Source organism: Mycena indigotica, assembly GCF_014461135.1.
Source record: "Mycena indigotica strain 171206Taipei chromosome Unknown Mind.scaff0013, whole genome shotgun sequence".
In the NCBI taxonomy this organism is placed as follows: domain Eukaryota; kingdom Fungi; phylum Basidiomycota; class Agaricomycetes; order Agaricales; family Mycenaceae; genus Mycena; species Mycena indigotica.
The window spans coordinates 2,124,355-2,145,255 of NW_023503012.1; the positions used below are offsets into that span (position 1 = coordinate 2,124,355).

The 20,901-nt window shown below is 53.5% G+C and overlaps 1 protein-coding gene across 1 annotated transcript; it reads right to left on the minus strand.

The window, feature by feature from the left end:
- Positions 1 to 5,445: 5,445 nt before the first annotated feature.
- MIND_01284000 (uncharacterized protein) lies at positions 5,446 to 6,996 on the minus strand (the record flags this gene model as incomplete). The annotated part of the gene is made up of 5 exons (XM_037369310.1): positions 5,446 to 5,983; positions 6,046 to 6,128; positions 6,187 to 6,319; positions 6,406 to 6,551; positions 6,607 to 6,996. 5 exons carry the CDS (start codon positions 6,994 to 6,996, stop codon positions 5,446 to 5,448), a joined length of 1,290 nt encoding a protein of 429 aa, XP_037214516.1.
- Between the last annotated feature and the right edge of the window lie 13,905 nt (positions 6,997 to 20,901).

A 20,901-nucleotide genomic window follows, 5' to 3' on the forward strand; every position in this document is an offset into this window, starting at 1 on the left:
GATGAAGGCGCAGCGCAGGTGGCGATAGTGGTGCTGGAAAGCTGGGCTATGCAACTTGGGGCCTCAAGCACCGAGGTTCAAGGGGGTTCAAGATCCTTATCAGGCACATGGGGTAGGGGGGAGGGGGGGTCCCAGGGGGGTAAAAAAACTTTTTGTATATGAAAGATTTGGGCCTTATATGGGTGTAAAGACACTGAAAATATAGTGTATACACTCCAATTTCTATAGTTCACAACCCTCATACTTATATCTATATACTTTCATACTCAAGAGCTTGGATAGCCCACTCTGTTATAGGTCCATGGACAGGTAATTGATGAGAGGTGAACATGTTGAAGAGTTGATATGGCCTGCTATGTGTGTTTGAAGGTTCCAGGTACATACATACATACACAAATACATATACACATATATAAAATCTTTGCAAAAAAAAGTTTCACAAAGATTGAATTTTTTATCCCACTTTTTGATCGCATCAGTGGTCACATGATGCAAATCGTGGGAACATATTACCCAATATGGCAGGGGGGGGGGTCCCCAGGGGTCGGAAAAAAACTTTCCGACCCTATATCCATGATTCGAGACTTGAACCCCCTTGCCGAGGTTGTTGTTGGAGACATTGGTCAAGTCCTGTGAAGGCAGAAACGCACGCGGGCCCGGCACGCGGCGCACTTTCGCTTGGTGGTCGTGGCGGTGGTGGAGCAGAGCCAAGCTGCAGAGTCCATCGCCACTCACCCGGAGCGTTGCACAGGATGCACGGCCCGGAGGGCCACGGTGGAGTCGACGGTGCGCGATCGGCGATGCTCGCGGGCCGGGCCGGGATGTCCCAAGGTAGTCGGAGGGAGTCGCGTGAAGTAACAAGATATGTCGAGAATGCGGGTCCGTCCTCGACCGGCGAGTCGCACGGGGAGCAGCCGAGCCGCTCATCAAGCCGCGTACCAACTTGAAGCTGCGCAGTGCAGCAGCGGCGGGCGGCCATGTGCTTTGGGTTTGTGTGAGGGCACCGACGTTGGGTTCTTGAAGTCACAGGGGGGCCGTGGCCGGGGGCATGTCGGAATGGTGGTGGAGCGGAGGCAAGATGCAGTGATGACTCATCATCTGTCAGCCGCCAGTGTCGACGCCGCCGGCGAACATTGATGGCGATGACGACGACGGCGAGCGCAACGCAACATGCGTTCACGACCCGGAGAAGTGGCCAGCGACGAAGGCGACGGCCTTGTGGTGACTAGGAGTGAGGTCGAGGGAAGAGAGCGGCGCCGCAGCTGCCGCTTACTGGGGTGGGCGGCCGTGTTCAAGTTCATCGCCGCCCTCCTCGCTTGGCTGAGAGCCGCCCTCTGTCACACGGGCAGATATATTTCGCCGCCCTCCGCCGCCCACCAGCCGCCCACCGCCGCGTCACCTAGCCCCATCGCCGCCCACCTTTGTCACGCTGCCGCGGCAGTCACACCAGTAGGTGGGCGGCGGGTGGGCGGCGAAGTACATGATCTGACGTCATCATGTACTTCGCCGCCCACCGTCGTCGATCAACGCTACTGGCGTTGGCGCCAAGTGTCATTCCTTGCAGTTATGCAGCACTAGACGATAGATCTGCGTGCCAGACACTCACTCTGACAGCTGGCGTCGTCTCTGTTGCCTTCAGGGCCGCGGCGGCCATGTTAGCGTGCCGCCCAGAGGCGCCGCCCAGGGTGGGCGGCGAAGTGCTCGATTTTAAGGTTTTGGGTTTTTTGTTGGATTGCATACTCTTGGGTGTTCTGTACATCGTAGTGAAGACCCCAACACATAATTTGTCGTCATTGTGCTGCTATTTCCATTCTAAGTAATGTCAATATTTTCTAGGGATTGTTTACTCTTGGTATGTAGCCCAGGAATTGATATGACTGGTGTACAATATTGTTATATAGGACTCTTACTGAAGCAATATGCTCAGTAAGACTGAAGAATTCAACCAGTTAATGTGTTAGCTGCCCTCCAACACAAAGTCTTCACCACCTCTCTCCGTCACCACAGGACATCCAAACTGCGCTAAACATGGATGCCTGTGAGCGGGTAGGGCACCCAATGACGCCACAGTGTAATACTGCACTTTTTCACGGCCCCTGGCTTCCTGCGGCGCGCTGCTGTACCGAGCCGCGCAAGGGTGGGCGGCACTGATTTTTGCAGAAAAATAATCTGGAATTTTGAGAGGGATAAATAGCCTTTTATATATCCTACACAACAGCGAAGATGTTACTCTAACAGCTGTAGTCTTCGTTTCACAGTGGCTATTTTAGGTCATCGACACCACCAATTTGGTGAGGGGAGCAACTGCCAGTGCTTAACGCGCACCGTCGCACACTACCGCAAGCCCCGTACCAAGCCGTTCATCATTCATATGCCCAGTTCCATTCCGCCAAAAGCGTGTCGATTAATCGAGGCTGTTCGAGTCCGGGCCACTGCCCAGCGCCAGCGTCTTTTGCCGAAGCTGGCCCAAGTAGGAGTCGTGGGCCAACGAGACCGGGGCCCGGGCCAAGGATGATTGAGGCCCCGTGGAAGCGGCCACAGTACATCGCCCAACCAGCAGCGAGGACGAGCGCGCCGAAGACGGCGGGCGCAGCATTCATGTGAGCTGGACACCACGTCGCGCGATGACGACTCCGAACGAGGGCATAGGTCGATGCAAGGGAGTCGCAGCCGCCGCTTTTTGCGCCGTTGCCATCGAGCCTTCCCGGTAGCCGTTTTCATAGTGCGGTATGCGTCACACACTGAGACGGTGGGCTCTGCGTCCATGGCAGGCGGGTTGTGGGCACGCGGGAGCTTGGAGGGTGTCGTTGACGGTGCGCAAGGATACTCGCAGTTCAGGATTCAGGAAGCCCCGGGGGAGTTTCTCTGTGTTGCGTTCGAGAACACCGCTCGTTGAGAACATCTAGGATTCGAGTGGCATCTACGACTTGGAGTCCTGTCAGCCAGCAGACCATCTCCAGATCCGGGTCTGCAGTGCCGCGAGCAGACCACCACAGTACAGCTTGTATGCTTGGGCAGCGTCCTCTTCCGCTAATCATGTTGCCCAGCCAGCAGTGAGGAGGAGCGCGGATAAGAGGCGCGGTGGTCGTAACGACGACGACGTAAGTCGATGCAAGAAAATGCAGCTGCCGCTTAGTATCCGCCGCTCACCCAGAAAGCGTGCCCTCGCTAATTCCAGGCCGCCCACCGAGCCGCCCACCAATTCCAAGCCGCCTACCTAGCCGCCCAACCCACGTCATGCTGCCGCCCACCATTCGGGATGTCCCCAGGGGCCCGGGACGTTGCCTAGGGGAGCGGCCGCGCAAAGGCGGAGATCCGGGTCTGCATTGCGGGTGGACACGACCACAGCACAGCTTGACTTGACGCGCACGAGAAAGTCCGTATACCAGGGAAGCCTGCTCCCCTGCTGAGCACGTTGCCAAACCAGCAGCGAGGACGAGTGCGGTGAAGACGGCGCGGCGCGGCGGTCATATGCGCTGGACACCACACCGCGTGACAACGGGGACGTAGGTCGATGCAGCTGCCACTTAGTGGCGTACTAGCCATCGTTGCCCTTCCCGCGTCGCGCACTGCTCGCCGAGCTGCTCCGAGTCACTGCCAGACTGGGCCGCGCACCATTCGCCGCCATAGATTATGGTGAGAGCCAGCTTGCCGAACCATAGACACCAGCGAACACAGATGGATGACTCCGTTGTGAGTTTTGCTAGGAACAGGAGTGCGCGGTGGCGTTGTTGACGAGAAGCGTCGAGCACTAGTCACGGTTCACCGGGCCGCTCACCAAGCTGCGGCGGCGGCGGGCGGCCCTGTGCTGTAGGCACTGACGTTGTTGTTGGCAGCCAAAATGACGCTCGTGAAGGTGGTGGAGCGAAGACAAGATGCGGTGATGAGAATGACTCATCATCGATGGATCATCTGTCAGCGTCGACGCCGCCGGCGAACGTTGATGGTGGCGACGACGACGGCCCGGGCAACGCAACATGCGTTCACGACCCGGAGAAGTGGCCAGCGATGAAGGCGACGGCCTTGTGGTGACGAGGAGTGAGGTCAATGGAAGAGAGCGGGGCCGCAGCTGCCGCTTACTGGGGTGGGCGGCCGTGTTCATCGCCGCCCACCTGGTTTGGGTGGGAGCCGCCCTCTGTCACACAAGAGCCGCGCTCAATTGTGCAAGAGCCGCCCACAGCCGCCGCAGCACTGCCACGAGCCGCCCACCGCAAAAAGAGGGCGGCGAAAACCAGGCAGAAAGCCGCCTACCGCCGCGTCCGAGCCGCCCACCCAAAAAGTCTAAGGCCATTGCTCGACGACGAAGCCACCATTCGAGCCCCTTGATAGCGCGTTCGAAAGGGCTCGTCGGGGGCTATCGAACGGCGCAGGCATGTCGTTATTATGTCAAGTAATGACAAAGATATTGTCTACTCATTTTCCGCAGAGCCGCCTACCAGCCGCTTCCGAGCCGCCCACCCTAAGAGCGGCGAAATATTTTTGCCCCTGTCACACGAGAGCCGCACTCAGTTGTGCGAGAGCCGCCCACAGCCGCGGCAGCACTGCCACGAGCCGCCCACCACAAAAAGAGGGCGGCGAAATTCAGGCAAAAAGCCGCCCACCGCCGCGTCCGAGCCGCCCACCCAAAAAGTCCAAGGGCGATGCTCGACAACGAAGCCACCGTTCGAGCCGCTCGGTGGCGCGTTCGAAAGGGGCTCGTCGGGGGCTATCGAACGCCCCAAGAATGTTGTCATTATGTGAAGTACTTACAAAGATATTGTCTACAGAACATTCGTGGAGCCGCCCACCAGCCGCCTCCGAGCCGCCCACCCCAGAAGCGGCGAAATATTTTTGCCCTTATGATAAGTGCCTCCGGGCCCGTCGAACGCACCCCGCCGCGACACGCGACACGGCCGCAAACACAGTACACAGTCGTCTGCATGGCAGGAGGTATGAGCGCGCATAGTCCGCGGGCGGCGGCGTCGCACATAGACGGCACGGACCCCGGACACAAGGGCGTGCCCTGTGGAAAAAAAGACGTCGACTCCATCATGATCAAATCCCAAATGCCCACGGGGTCGATCGAACACACCCCACCTGGACCGCCACGGTGCCGGTGCGACATGACCGGAATAACGGGGGCATCCGTACGAGGAGTATAGACAATATCTGTCACGCTGTCCCTCGTCCGCGTTGCGCGGCCTAAGGGGGAAAAAAAGTGATCCGCAAGGCCGTTCCAAGTGCCGCCGGGATCGAACGCACCCCTGCGCGACACAAGCGCACCATGGCTGAGCGCTGAGCAGACACGAGCGCCCGGGTGTGTATCGGTACAAACACGTATGTGTCGTCCACTGTCCATCTGAGTGCCGCCCCCGCGGACAGGTACACCGCATACATACTACACAGGGCTTAAGTAGGACTGGAAGATTATCTTTCTCGTTGCAAGTAAAACAAAGCTACCAATTTTCACGCTCGACGACATAAGTGTCCGCGGGGTCGAACACACCCCTGCGCGACACGTACACGGCTGCAAACACAGTACACAATCGTCTGCATGACGGTAGGTACAAACACGTATTGTCCAGTATCATTGTCCTCAATCCACCATCCATACCACTCCACTCCACACACTACAACAGCGCAAGCACCACCCCCAAAACCAAACTCCCCACCAACACACTCCCCTTCTTCCCTGCCCCTTGGCCTACCGCGAGCGCGCCGCCGGACAGCCCGCCCACGGGGTCCCCGCCCTTCGCGTTCGCGACGCCGCCGCCGTTGTCGCTCGGGGTGGGCGCGGGGACGATCACGGTCGTGAACTGGATCTCGGTCGACAGCGGCGGCGGGGGTGCGGGCGGGGCGGAGGACTCCGCGGGTGGTGCCGAGGAAGTAGTGGGCGGGGCGGAGGACGATTCGGCGGGCGGAGCGGATGTGGTGGGCGGGGCGGAAGAGGTTGCGGGAGGAGGCGGCGGGGGGGGGGGGAGGAGTTGTTTGCACGGGCGGGGGGCTGTGTGAGCAGTTATTATAGAGTTATTATAGGCATTGTATAGGAAGGAGATGATGACGCACGTAGTGGTGGTCTGCTTCCCGCCGTTCCCGGCCTGGTTGACGCCGACGGGGCAGTCGCTAGATCCCGAGGAGAACGAGCCGTCCTACCCAGAGAATCCCCTCAGCACTCCCCTTCCCTAGTAGAGAAAAACGGAAACGCACCGTGAAATACGTGCACGCGCCCGCCTTGGGGTAGTCGCACTGCACGAGCGCGTTGCCCAGATTATCCTCGCTCACGCTGGACGACGCCAGCGAACTGCCCGCCTTGTCGCCCGCGGGGCACTTGGCGGCGGCCCTGTCATGCATCAGCGCTCTGTTGACCAGGCGACAGACGGAGGGCCAATGGGGGGAGGGGGGATGGCAGATTGACAAGAGACGCACGAGATGGATCCTTTCTGGGCGCCCGCCTGCCCTTGTCCGCCTGACTGGCTGCCTATCCCGGAAGAAGAAGCGCCCGAGCCCGCGGCTGTTGCATCCTGCGGCAGCCCCTTCGGGCACTGGCTCGAGCCCGACGAGAACGAGCCGTCCTGCAACCCTGCATCAGCCCCCCCTCCATTTGACAAAACAGCAAGAGGGACGCACAGAGAAGTACGTGCACGGCCCCGCGCCAGAGTACGTGCACACCGCGAAGACGTTCCCAAGCGTGTCCCGGCTCGTGTCGCTCGTCGCCAGCCGCGCGCCGTCCTTGTCCGCGCCGGGGCAGTTCACCCCCCGTTTGACCGGGGCGGGGACGGCGGAGACGACTGCGGCGCCGACGAGCAGGGTAAGGGCGAGCTTCATTGTGGGGGTCGTGAGAAGAATAGAGGAAAGAGGAACGGGATAGACGGCCAGCGAATGGACGATGGCAAATAACGAAGGCTCGCGCGGCTGGCGCGGGAGCAGCGAAGAAGGAAACGGAGGAGAAGGGAGGTGGTGGTGGTGGGGAGACAAGCCTGCTGGGCGTAGGCGTGGGCGTGAGGCAATACAGCACATGCGCCATGCGATGCGTACCGCTTCTTTCCCCGATCCCTGATCCCCGGTCCCGGTTGCCGGCCCACCCGATCGTCATCTCCACAGACGCCGTCCCACCGCTCGCGACAGTGCCGCCCGCGGGCGCTCCCCACCTACACCACCTCCACTTCCAATCCAATCCCCCACCGACACCATCGATGCCCCGGGCCCAAGGCCAAGGACCGCGCGACGCCGGATCCCGCGCGCCTGACAACCGTCAACCGTCAACGTCCCTGATCCAGCAACGCCATCAGGCTACGTCACCGCCCGGCCGCGCGCCGGCCCGCGCGGCGCGGTCCGGCCCACTAAAAATTCAAGGCAGAATACAGAACGCCCCCGGCCCGCCGCGAACGGACGCGGGGCCCGCGCAGTGTGCCATCGGCCCATCGCTCGGCCCTATACCCTTGCACCACCACCATGGCAGGGAAGTGACAACCAAGAAATAAACATAGATCACCAAGGGCTACAAAACACAATTGCTTGCAAAGCATACCCACACCCCCTGGTCTGAACAGGCACTCCCATATGTGATGACAACACACTACTGCTGGGAGCATTCTCAGGGCTGCTCGATAACAATGAAAGACTTGTGAGCTTGCGAATGAAGTCTGCTGTCTTGGGCTGAGTGACGTGATGCGAGTGTGACTGCTGAAGTAAGCTGTGCCTGGCCACTCGCACACGGCCACCATCCTTCCACTCTTTCAACGCGTCAATCCTTTACTCAATGGATGCAATTCCTCATTTCAACAAGACCTACAAATCTCTAGACAAGCGGGAACTCCTCCGATTCATCCAACACTTCCATATTCGCACACCACCAAACCCATCCCGCGAAGAACTGTGTTCAGCAGTCGGCGACTATATTGAAGACAACATGGACCTTATCATCACTCAGCCTGCATGGACCCGCCTGGTTCCAGCGAGGGCACAACAGGCTTTCGCAGCAGAACTAGCGGCAGAGAAGGCTGCTGAGCTGGAAGATGTAGCGAACTCTGGAGATGGCGGGATTGGTTCGGGAGCTTTCAGAAGGCCGTTAGGCGTGGAGGACATGGGAGATGACGAAGACGCAGCCACCAGAGCATTGCTGGCCAGTCTGACCAAAGACCAATTAAATGACCTGCTTCGTCAATATCACGGTATGTCATTCTTGTCCTTCACTCCCCTTCCATCTCTCTTCTTCTTTTCATGACCCACTCCGAGTCCCATGTTTACCACGCTCCACAAAGCCCGCTGCATTCGCTGGCCAGTTCCATATCCTGCATCCGTCTCCAAGACAGATTCCAGCCACTCTTGGCCCTCTCCTCTCGTAATTCCCTCTGCACTCGCATGGATCATCTTTGAAGCAAAATTTTTTTTGCTGTCTCTCTCCTCCAATTCTCCTTCTTTCCAAGTCCAGCATATCCTGATGCCCTTCCAGCGGCAAACACTCCAAATCAGCTATCCCTCTCCAACTCTGACGACCGCATTACGTCCACCTTGACCATCGAATTCGAGCTTGGCGCGCAGATAGACAACATCTCATATCCGGCCCCACCCGCCCTCGTCAAACGAATTAAACGTGGCGAACTTCCTCCTCTCTCATTGCTCACCGACGACTACTGCTCTCGAAGCGCCGCAGCATTGTCCTCGGAACTCGATCGGAAACTTGTGGTCGAAGGGGACAGTCTCATCTCTGTTAACAAGGAGCTTTCTTTCGAAGCAGACAAGACACTTTCGCTCGGCCGCTGGCACCAAGCTTACCGTCGTCTTCTCGACCTCATGTCTACTTTGCCCATTTGGGAAAAGGTTTTACCGCGCCTTTGCATCCACCACCAGCGTATTTTGGACTACCCAAACCACGAAGAACACTGGCCTGTCCTCGCTGCCTACGACGCTGAGCTTCGCCGTCGCTTCCTAACCGTCAAATTCGACTTCGGAGAGTGGCAAAAGAGTGTTGAGACAACCCACCTCGTCCTTCCACCCATACGAATCTCGTTATAGCTCCACCCCATCCCGAAACCGTTCGTTTCGTGGCGCTGAAACACGCTCCTTTTCCCCTACACCAAACGGCCCGAGCCCCACCACTAACCGCATTCGATTTCGCTGCTTCAAGTGCGGCTCTCGAGAACCTGGCCATCGCGCTGCCGACTGTCACGAAACGAAAACCTCTCGAGGAAACCCTACCTTTCTCGGACTCGATCGGCAGACCGGTATTCGCACCGACAAGTCCGGACAACGATACTGCTTCAATTTCAATGGTCAGAAAGGATGTACCACACCTCCCCCTTGCCATCTCGGGCGTCATGCCTGCTCCCTTTGCGGCTCCGAAGATCACTCAGCCCAACAATGCCGTGCGGTCTGACTTCCTCCCGGTCGTCACCCCGTTTAACCCTGAGCATTGGGAGGCCGAACTTCATGCTGCAAAGCTGTACGATAAATTTTACGATATTCCCCCGAGGTATTCGAGAAGGCTTTCGTTTTGGCATTCACATGGACTTAACTTCATCATTCATTCCTCCTAATCGTCGTACTGCACTTGAACACCCTACTATAATTGACGAGTATATCCGAACAGAGCTCGTTGCCCACCGTTATTCTGGTCCCTTTGATGTTGGGCGTTTGGAAGCAATTATTGGACCAGTCCGATCCTCTCCTCTTGGTGTTGTCCCAAAGGCCGGAGAGCCAAACAAATGGCGAATGGTTCAAGACTTTTCATTTCCCTATGATAATCCGGAAATTTCATCAATAAACTCGACCATCGATTCGGACGATTTTCCTTGCGACTGGGGAACCTTTTCGGAAATGCTGCTCATGGTCATGGACGCACCTCCACATACTCAAGCGGCAACTTTAGATGTTGACGCCGCCTTTCGAAGAGTCCCTATTCACCCATCAGAGCAGCAATTCTTCGTGGTCTCGTGGAAAGACAAGTGCTACATCGACCACTGTGCTCCTTTCGGTCCCTCAAGCTCTCCAGGCGTATTCGGAAGGATCGCCGACGCAATGGCCGCGCTTCTTACATCTAACAACATTGGCCCTCTCAAAAAATGGGTCGACGACTTCTGCTTCTTTCGATACCTTCAAACAGACTCAGCAAATCCTTAATTCACTGGACACTACCCCTACACTCTAGAAGACATCTATCGCTTCACTGAGCCACTTGGCTGGCCCTGGAAATTGTCCAAGACTGTGCCCTTCAGCGCGACATTCAAATATATAGGTTTTGCCTGGAATTTGGCTCGATAACACTGCGCTATTGATGGGAGCATGCTTGGGCTGCTCCAACCATACTATTTTCACTGATAATGAATCCTGGCCGAAAATTCTCTGCCTGTCCCAGTCACAGCTCGCAGCAAATTTAGCTAGGACCTATTGTAGCACATACAGCAAAGGAAATTTTTATGCAACAAACAAAAATTTGATGTACAAGGGTTACAAAATCCAAATTTCTCGTCAACGCTACACATTCCCCTGGTCTGAACAGGCACTCCCATATGTGATGACAACACACTACTGCTGGGAGCATTCTCAGGGCTGCTCAACCTTGACCTACCATACTATTTTGCTCAGTTCATCCCATACAGAAACTTTCTTCCTGTGCACAGATCGCAGCAAATTTCTCTGCTTCTAATCTTGGTTCCAATCCCAAACTGGCAATCTCCAGAAGAGATTCCTACCCCCTATTTCATGCATAACTTTCGTATAGTATAAGGCAGGACATCACATACCAAGTTTGGCCCCTGGCCAAATGTATATTTCACACGGGAAATTTAAAAATTTCTTTTCCCCTTTTAAACATGTATTGAATGTACATATTTAGATACATGTTTCCTCAACCAAGAAATATGATATATTCATTATTTCATAAATGACTCTTCTTTATCAAGCTTTCTGTAAGAACAAAAAGAATATCTTTCACAGGGATGGAAAAGTTATTGAAAAGCTAACCTTTCCATATGGCTTTGAATACCCCTTTCTGTGTACTATAAAGAATATATTTTTACTCATTTCAAAAATATGTGGTTTATATTCCTCTTTATTTGTGGTATAAAAGACGATATTTCTGCCATTTTTAGAAAGGTCTTTTTTATATGCACCTTTGTTAGCAGATAGAAAGAACATCTTTCAAGACAAAGAGAAAGATGTGCTTTTTGATTGCATGAAAGGGGTAAGGAAACATCATCTTTCTGACTTTTTCAGAAAGATGCTCTTTGTTCTTGTATGAAAGGGGAAACAAATGATGTCCTTTCTGCAAAAGATATAAAGATCTTATTTTCATTGACATGAAAACATGAATATAAATAGCTTTTTTGTGAAAAAAATAAAAATATTTCCTTTCTGCGACAAAGAAATAGGTATACAAATCTGTATTGAAAAGATGAACTTTCAATTGACATTTCAGTTTTTCCTGAAACAGGTCCTTTCCATACAAGGGAAATATCTTTGAAAAGCAACTATTTATGCTCATTCAGATATATGATCTTTCTTCCCTATAGAAAGAAGAATTAAAATGTTTACATTAAATTCATCTTTTAATGGGAAAAGAAAGTTTTGAATTTTCCCTGTGTTTGTGCTAAAAGATCCCTGTGTTTGAAAGTCCAAGCATTTGGACTGAAGTTAATTGCTGCCGTTACGCGGTCATGCCCGACGGTTTAGGGGGTCGAGGGGAGTTGCCCCGCAACAGGGGCTGCGGGCCTGAGACCCCTGGAGCGCTTGAGGAGGGTTGCCAGTCCAAGGAGTAACTCATCTCCTAACCTGGAGGAATGATCTGTTGGGGCTCCCGGAGACCGTGCAACGGCCCGGTGTGACGCGTGACATACGGGCCCACTTGGGCCCGCACCCTCCTATTGCCCCGTACTAGGGGAACCCAAGGTTTGAAGCCAGAGAGCAAGCAAGAAGTAAGAGCCTGGGCTGTCCAGCCCAACCAAGGGCCAATGAGGCAAGCTAGCCTGGCACATTGGAAGTTGTCTAGACGCCCCTTTCCTGGGGTATGGTCGTAGCAACCCCACTTGAGGGGACCAGGCCGGAGTAGGGTTCAAAAAAAAGACTTCAATGCTAAACCTAAGGTACAGGAGTAATACTCTAGTCTTTATATACTGTGGGTGCTAGGGGCCGATCGGGCCTGCTGAGGGTCAATCAGAATGGAGAAGGGGCTGTCTCTGGTCGTCCCTGGTTGCTCCGCTAGGAGCCCAGGGACCATTCCTCTGGAAAGGAGCCATGCCAAAGTCGACACTAAGAAGTGTTTAGCAATGCAACAGTAAGGAGCTCTCTCCTGATCCCTGTAGTTGTCTGGGGCCGATTGGGTTTGCTGTCAAGGGCGTCCAGCGGCGCATCATGATCCCTGATGGCGGGTCATGATGGCTTGATGGCTGACTAAAGCGCGATCCGTGATTATGTCCCTTCTCTGGGATATTAGTGTTGTTGCTCAGTACTTTGAGCTTGTGAATATATGAGGGCTTGTCAAGCCCTAGGGCTCTAAGGGTGGTAAGGGCCCAATGGGCCGTATAGGGCCCGTCGGCCCGACCCGAACCATGATATATGCAAACCTCTATAAGAAATTCTTTGCTAAGTGATGCCCAATCTAAATCCTTTACAGCCCCTACTTTGGTAAGCAAATATCGCCACGCACTAGAGATTCTTGCTACAGAATAAGCCCTGCTTGAAACTATGAAGACCTTGGACATTACAAGTTGAGACGTCTTTTAAGAGTGGCTGCAATCTGAGATAGATCATCTCGACAAGTTTTTGAAGGAACCTTCTGAGGAAATAACGCAGATGGAGCACTATCAGAAGATAGTTAATCTTCAGGCTACAGAGTATGTGTCCTCTTTTTTATGCTCATATGCTAGCTAATTAATGACTTAGAGAACGTTTCAAGGCTTGGCTGACCAATCACCTTATCATTGTACCTGAGAAAGGGAGCCGCAGTTACAAAGCTGCTATGTAAGAAAGAAACAAGCCGGCTTAAAACTGAACCACAGCATGCAACAGGGTGGCAGGACAAGTGCCTAAAGATAGTAATGGATTTATTTAGAGGAAATCATGGATTATGTCTTCCTGGCTGATTTTCACCTGCTACAACTCGGTTGAGAAGACATTTGAAAGGCTCTATTACATAATATGTAACTAATACACCTGGTCCTATATTAAACGAACCAGCTTGCTATGTTTAATGTCGTTGAGCACAGCGAGCGTGGGGGGTGGGCTGTCAACAGCGACAGGCTGGGACATCTGCGGAACATGTGGTGTCAATGGTCACCATGTTGTTGATAGATGGCAGTTTAGCGAGCACAAGAATGGCTGACTGTGCACAGAAGGAGCTATGGGTAAGGGCTGATGCAGGGCGACGGCATGCTTCTCACTGCACCAAGGGAAGCAACTTAATTATTGTGTGGCGTGCTATGAGACCACACTTCCCTCCGAGTATACAACACTACTTGTTGGGCCAGTACGAAGAGTAGAGGGATAAGATGAGGGGGGCAAGCGCTGGTCTACCCCCTGTTAGGAACAACTGTGCAGGTAGTTGCAGAGGTTTCAGTTGTTTTTAGGTAGTGCTGAGAGGATGATGTGGAGACCTCAGGCTATTTGGCAGATCTGCGTGTTGATCGTGAAGAAATTCAATAATTAAATATTGATGGCATCGTGTCTAATGGATTAAGCATTCCTTGCTCACTGTGACAGCACAGGTGAATCTTTTTAAAAACTCTTTACTATAATTACAGATATTTTTTAAAAATGATCAGACTTGTACAAGAGGGCCTTTTTTAAAAAAAACACCCCATCATCTGGTAAATGGATACTTGCTGGACAATACTACAGTCATGCAGACCATTGTGTTTGCTTAGTGCGGTCATGTCGCAGCGGGGTGCATTTGACCCCACGGGCACTTGGTGTTCAATATTCATTTTTTTTTACCTATGGACAACCGACAGCAGATAGATAGGCATATGGGTCTATACACCAGGAAGTGTGTGCCCCTCTTCCTGGCGCCACCATTCTATGTCTGTGTTGTGAAGGGGTCCGTTCAACCCCGCAGACACTTGGGTTGTGTATTACTCGGGTGCTGCCATTTTTAGCTTTTCAAACTTCCGGTCCCTGGGGCGGACATGTCTGCAGGGCGCCGGACGATGACGCAAGGATATCCTCATGGACAACAGCTAGCTCCGTCTGTGGCCGCAACTCGTGTCGCATTGGTGGGGTCTGTTCGACCCCACAGACATTTGGAAATGGTCAAAGTCAATGTTCATCATTTCTGTTATATCCGTGCCGACTCCGGCAATCCGTCTCCGATATCGACTCCGGTATTTGGTTTTTACGCAATGAAGATTTACTGAGTGTTTCCAATTACCCCGACTTATGATCTATGCAATCATCTATGCCTTATTCCTCGTATGCAACTCCTCTTCTACTTTACTTGACTTTGTTTTAATCTCGTTACTTACTTTGTTATACCTTATTCCATTTCCGTTACTTCTCGCACTATAAATACTTGGATGTATTGTCATGTACTTCAGTTTGTAAATTAACGTTGCTGGTTTCTATCTCCCAGCGTCGTCTCGACTCTGCTCTTCTCTTCTTGTCTTGTCTTGGTCAACTGGAAGCCCCGGTCACCCAAACATCCTTCTGTGGTGTTCCGCCCCAAGTGCTCTCTGACTTCGATTCCGTTTCCGACTCCGACTCCGACTCCGGTCCTTTGGTCGACCACGACACTGAACAGTATTTACAAACTCACTTCCTTTTGACCATGTCAAACGTACGCCTCTCTTCCGACAACATTGACCCCGCCAATACTGGTCAACGGCGTTCATCCCGCTTCTACGAACAAATGGTTCCTCTCAAACGCTGGTGCTCCTGTCACTTCAGTTCCTATTCCCGTTCCTCGGACACCTACTGGCACGACCAACCCTTTCCGGCCTGGTTTTGTTATGTCTCCACAGGATCCTGATCCAAGTACTATTCTATTCCTATGCCAACAACTCCGCATCCAAACACGGGTCGTTTTTCTAGCGTCAGTTCCCCTCCCGTCTCTTCTACTTTTCGTTACCGACTCCTCACTCCCACATGCCTTCACGACATCAAAGAAGAAAGCGAGTCCATTCCGATGTATCGGCACGCTTTCAGCAGGCCAATGAGCCCTGCTCAAGGTCCGGAAACGGAAATGATTCCGGTCAAGGTCAACCAAACCGCAACCCCTCTCCGACTCTTAGTGGCAAGCTGAGTCCGTTCTTGACTTTGCCTACTAGTCGATCTACGACCCCTCCTGGTTTCCCTGGAGGTGGACCTCCTGGTGGTGGTGGTCCTGGTGGTCCTGGTGGCGGCCCTGGTGGATCTGGAAATCCATTCTGGGGTCCTCCTAGTGGTGGTGGTGGCGGAGGAGGCGGAGGAGGTGGAGGTGGAGGTGGTGGACCACCTGGTGGAGGTTGTGGTGCCGGAGTCCCTCGAGCTGGCTCTCCGGGCCGTGATCTTCAACGCGCTATGATTCGCGCTCTCCAAAATTTCCAACAATTCCTCCCCCAACTTTCCTCAGCGCAACAATGCTGCGCCCCGTTCCAACCGGAGTCTACTCCGGGGTACGGATGGGAAGATGGGGGGTTTGGCGGGGGGATTCGAGCGAGGGGGAGGGCGATGGACTTTTGGTGGGGGGCAAGCTGTTTCGACGCCTTTTCTGGCGTTGAGGCGGCTGAGTCAGTGTCTCGACGCCAGAAAAGGCATTGAGGGGCTGTATCAGCTATTGGGGAGAGGGTTTCCGGGAAAATATGTACAAAGATAAAATAGGTTAGAAATAAAAATAAAATAATCTGGCCCTTTTCTGGGCCTAAAATGGAAATGTGGGGTATGCTGGAAATGGTTCCTTTTTTTTCGATGGAATAATCTAGTTTACTCACTTAAAACCAGGTCTTATCGCAATGAGGTCGTACTTCTTCCCGCTCCTCTGCAAGGGGTTCCATGGAGTGACGAATCAGTCCAATGGTACCCTGCGAGAGTGAGGAATGCATTATCCGAGCAGGCACCGCGACAATGCCGCTTCCGATACATTGACGGACTTGTGTAGCCGGAGCTGCAAGACGCGTGGGCGCGGAGGATGTTCATTCCTCCAATGTCCACTACGATGTCCCACGAGATGTGCAAAGCAATAATAGGACATCGCGTAAAGCCTGAGCAGGTATGTTGAATCAGCTGCTCGCAACAGCAAGGTTATATATAACAACTGACCTTAGATATGCTGCTTCTCGGAACCAGCTTACTGGAGCACAGCCTTTGTCGCTGCCCAGCAGCGCCTTCGGGCTGTCTTTGCCGCCGCACTACCCCAGCTGGCAGACCTTCTTCGTCGCTTCCCACCCGAGCATCCAGTTGTTCGGTCCTATACGGAATACTTCGAGAATCGACCTGGAAGTGCCCGGGATCAGAGAATCAGTGACTGGTTGGAAAGCGTACCCTTGAATTCCACACCTGAGCTAGAGGAGGCCATGAAGCAGCTGCTGGAGCAGCTTCAAGATCCCAAGGTAGTCATTATCACCGGGAAAGAACGACGACGCAGAGTAATGGCTGTTGGCAAAGCTATGCTTCAATTGCAGATTCTGGTGTTGTTCTGAGGCATTTTGATGACAATTTCCTATTTGGGTGGTGATGACATGGCCGTGTCACACCCCAGTCACACCTGCAATAGCAATGTCATAACTAAAATTGATTTGTGATGATGTCTGCAGGGTGAGTGTGGGTGAAGGGCACAAGAAGGGACACTATATATAGAAAAAATTAGTAGTACAAGATTCTCGCCCGTTTCTGGTGCCCATCAAGGAATTCCCTTTTTGGGACATCACGTGCAATCATGTGGTGTGACGTCACACAGGGAGGGGAGTGTCTAGTGGCCCTTAATCCACTTTTCCGACCCAATATCGGGGATTTCATGCACGCATACCCCTTGCCCCTGGCCCCAGAAGGTGAATCTTGCGCGCGAGCCAAAGCGAAAACGTGCCAGTATGCCGTCCGATGATGAGTTGATACCCGTCAAGCAAATGTTGCGCACTGCACGGTTTGGGCAGTTCGTTCAGTCCAGGATTTGATGGTGCTTCATTGTATGTAGTCAGTTTGCGGCCAATGAGAAGTGATTCTCGAACGAAGGGAGTCGAGGGAGAAGGCAACATTGATGTCAAGTGTTATTGATGTGACCTGTCATGACGTGACATGACGTCGACGCTGACTTTGCCAGCGGATTGAACACTTGGGGTAGAAGTAGTGATGGGCAGGTCCGGTTCGGAAAGTCGGTCTGAACCCGAACCGGACCGGACTGAACCCAGGTTCGGGGTTCAGGTTCGGCCAACCCCGGTTTTGAACTGAACTGAGGCCCAAGTTCGGCCGGGTTCAGCCAAATTAGGCCGAAAAAGCCGGTTCAGAGGCCGGTTCGGACCGAGGTTCGGCGTTCAGGTTCGGGAAATCCTGATTTTGAACCGAACCCGGGGTTCTCGGTTCAGCCAAAAGTGGCCGAGAACCGGACCTGAGCATCGCTAGGTAGAAGGGTGGGTGGCGGGGAGCGGTACAACACCCAATAGCCGCCTAGGTGGGTGGCGGAATACATGAATGGTATATTTCAGGTACTTCGCCGCCCACCCGCCGCCCACCCACGCATGTGACTGCCGCGGCAGCATGACAGAGGTGGGCGGCACTAAGGGTAAGTGACGCGGCGGTGGGCGGCTGGTGGGCGGCAGAGGGCGGCGAAATATATCTGCCCCAGTGGAAGTGTTGCTGATATCTTGTCTCATGCTAGCGCTGATAGATTTGTATGTAGATGCTTCCGAAGCATGTTGCTTCGGCAAGCCATTAACTCGCTGTTTAAATCTACCGGAGTTACTTACGTTCCTGCCGCCTGTCGTCGTTTGTCTGATCTATTCGCGTTTCACTTGGCTAATTGCCAATCGCACTCAGGCTGTTCTGTGTTCTTGTTTGGTGTCTAAACAGCGTGTTGACGTGAGTAGCATCATTTTGTTGAGAAAAGCACTGATGTCTTCAAGCCTTCAACAGAACGGGTATCGATATCAGCATCACGATAGTCAACATGCCATTGCATCCAAGGGGGGTTCAACATTCGAAACATGGATATAGGGTCGGAAAGTTTTTTTCTGACCCTCTGGGGACCCCCCCCCTCCCTCTCCTGCCATATATGGTAATATATTCTCAAGATCATGTGACCACTGATGCGATCAAAAAATGGGATAAAAATTCAATCTTTGTGAAACTTTTTTTTGCAAAAGTTTTTATACATGTGTATGTGTATACTGTAGTATTTCAATCAATTAGTCCTGTCACGGTCACATTGACTTTTTTGGCCGAAAATTTTCTGCCTGTCACAGGTCACAGCAAGTTTCTTCGGTCCCAAACCGTCCCAAAATGGTAATTTCTGAAAAGATTTTGCGCCTACGGCGCGCAGAACTTCTATATAAGGCAGGAGGTCACACCAAATTCAGCCTTTGGCTGAATTGCACATTTCTGCCACATGTGTCACAGGTCACAGGCCCGCAGAATTGAATGAAATAGTACAGTATGTGTAGGTATGTATGTACCTGAAGCCTTCAAATACACATGGCAGGCCATATGAACCCTTCAACATGTTCATCTCTCATCAATTACCTGGTGATGGGCCTATGACAGAGTGGGCTATCCAAGCTCTTGGGCATGAAAGTATATAGATATAAGTATGAGAGTTGTGAGCTATAGAAACTAGAGTGTATACACTATATTTTCAATGTCTTTACACCCATATAAGGCCCAAATCTTTTATATACAAAAAGTTTTTTTTGTGCCTAGGCCGGCGCCGCTGGGAACGCTGGTAACGCCAACGCCAACGCCAACGCCAATGCTGGTGTACGTGGTCTTCTTTTCTTTCTGGCTTGCATTGCTGATGACATCATAGGCCTCTGGAGCTGCGGCTGCTGAAGGCGCTGCTGGTGCCAGAGCCGCTGGTGCTGAAGGTACCGGTGCTGCCAACAACGCTGCTGGAGCCGCTGGCGCTGCTGTCCGTCCCCTTCCCCTTCATCCCATCTCTCCTCGCCGTTGGCGCTGAGTGTGCTGCCCAGCCACCCGCCGCCGCCGCCGATGCGCCCGCCCCTGCTGTAAGTCCCGCCGTCGCTGACCCCGCTGATGAGAAGCAGGGCAACGAGCCAAAGCCCGAGACGCGAGCTGATTCAGTAGACGTGCATGCATAGCCATAGCCATAGTCACTTTGGTTTCTCTTGAGTTGTGAATATACCGCGATGGAAAGGACTTGCGCGCCGAAAGATAAGACTCCCTGTGCAGGAGCTGTATCCGGTGACTGTGCTTTTGCTTCGCGCTGTTTCCGTGGGGGTAAAAAGCATGACACCGTCCCCGGCTCCCAGCAGGGCACGTGCTTGGGTCGAACCAGGTGCTCCTCGAGTTCTGCCTTCCGTCGTCAGCCCAGATGGCGCACACGTGTTGCTGGAGACGGTCAGTAGTACGTAGACTCACACGACAACTACTCACTGCCCTATCTCCCGCGCGGGAGCCGGGGACCCGCACACGGAGGGCATATTGCCCGTTGGGTCGATGAGAGCCGCCGCGGCCGGTGAGAACGAGTGAGGACGCCGCCGGAGCACGCTGCATTTGGATGACCCGCGCCAGCAGCTGAGTTCATTCAAGTTCAGCGGCCGCATGGAAAAAGAAACACCCTGCCGACATCAATATTTTGTCAGGTACCTGCTGCAGATTGAACACTTGTAGAGACGGCGGCGTGGCAGGTGCGTGTGCGCCAGGGCCCAATACTAGTCCGGAGACGGTCGTTAGCTTAGAGAACACAGCCCAGCGAGGAGTGCAAGTGCTTGTTCCGTGCGCCGGCAGTCAAGTTGTGCAGCCAGAGAGAGCGCAAGAAATTGGAGACAGACGAGCGGGTGGGGGGCTCCCGGGCCCATTGCTCCATCCCAGAACATTCTAAGGCCGGCCGATTCAAGTTGCAATGCGGACAAAAATCAGCTCAGACCTGGATAGGCCCCTACTGTGCATTGAACACGCATATAGGATCGTGAACAAAGTGCAGTTGAAAAGCGCAGTCGGAATTGATAGAGGATAGGACAGCAAGCTTCAAGTGGAAGCTTGAACGGCATGCGGTGTGAGTACGCCTTCGGGACATCGCACAACTCGGAACCGCTCAAAAAGTGTGAAAGCGAGCCTCGAGAGCCCTTCGCGGACCTCGCCGAGGCAACCAGGGCAGGCAAGTGCGAGAGATGGTCCCAAGTTGCCTCCATCTTGACGATATAGAAAGCAAAGGCGAGTCAAAAACCAGTTAGAACGCAAGACAGGGCAAAGCTTAGACAGTTGAATCAAGCACCGCCGCCGACACGCCTGCGCCTAACGCGGCCGTCGTCGTTCCCACGGGAGCAGCAGGTGAAACAAGACAGTTAGCATGACAGACACAGAACATTAGAGGTGAATGCCTGCCTATCTGTTGCCGCCGTTGTCGTTGTCGTCGAGAGTATTCGAGCGGGCACCGACGGAGGGAGGTATGTCGAAAGAGATGTCAGCGAGGCGGATGTTTCTTGCCGTGGCCCTTCTAGCTTCTTGATAGTGGGTAATTATAACGGCAGCCCGACAACTAAGCCTGACCAGCGCGTGCAAGCCAAGAGGCTAAAAAAATGGCACCCGCTGCTGGGAAAAGATGCCGTGGGGTAGTTGACGAGGAAGATGCCGTTGAAGAGCGCTAGTAGCAGGCACCGCGACGACGGAGAGGTGCGGCTTGCAATCGTGCGTCTCTGGATAGTATGGGTAGAGCTACGACATCGTCAGCGTGGGGGAAAGAGGGATGTGAGAAGTTCCACGCACCTGAATGCGAGCGTCTCCGAGTCCAGCGCCGCATAACATCCATCCCATATCCCCACCTGCAAGCGTCCATTCCCTTGCCCT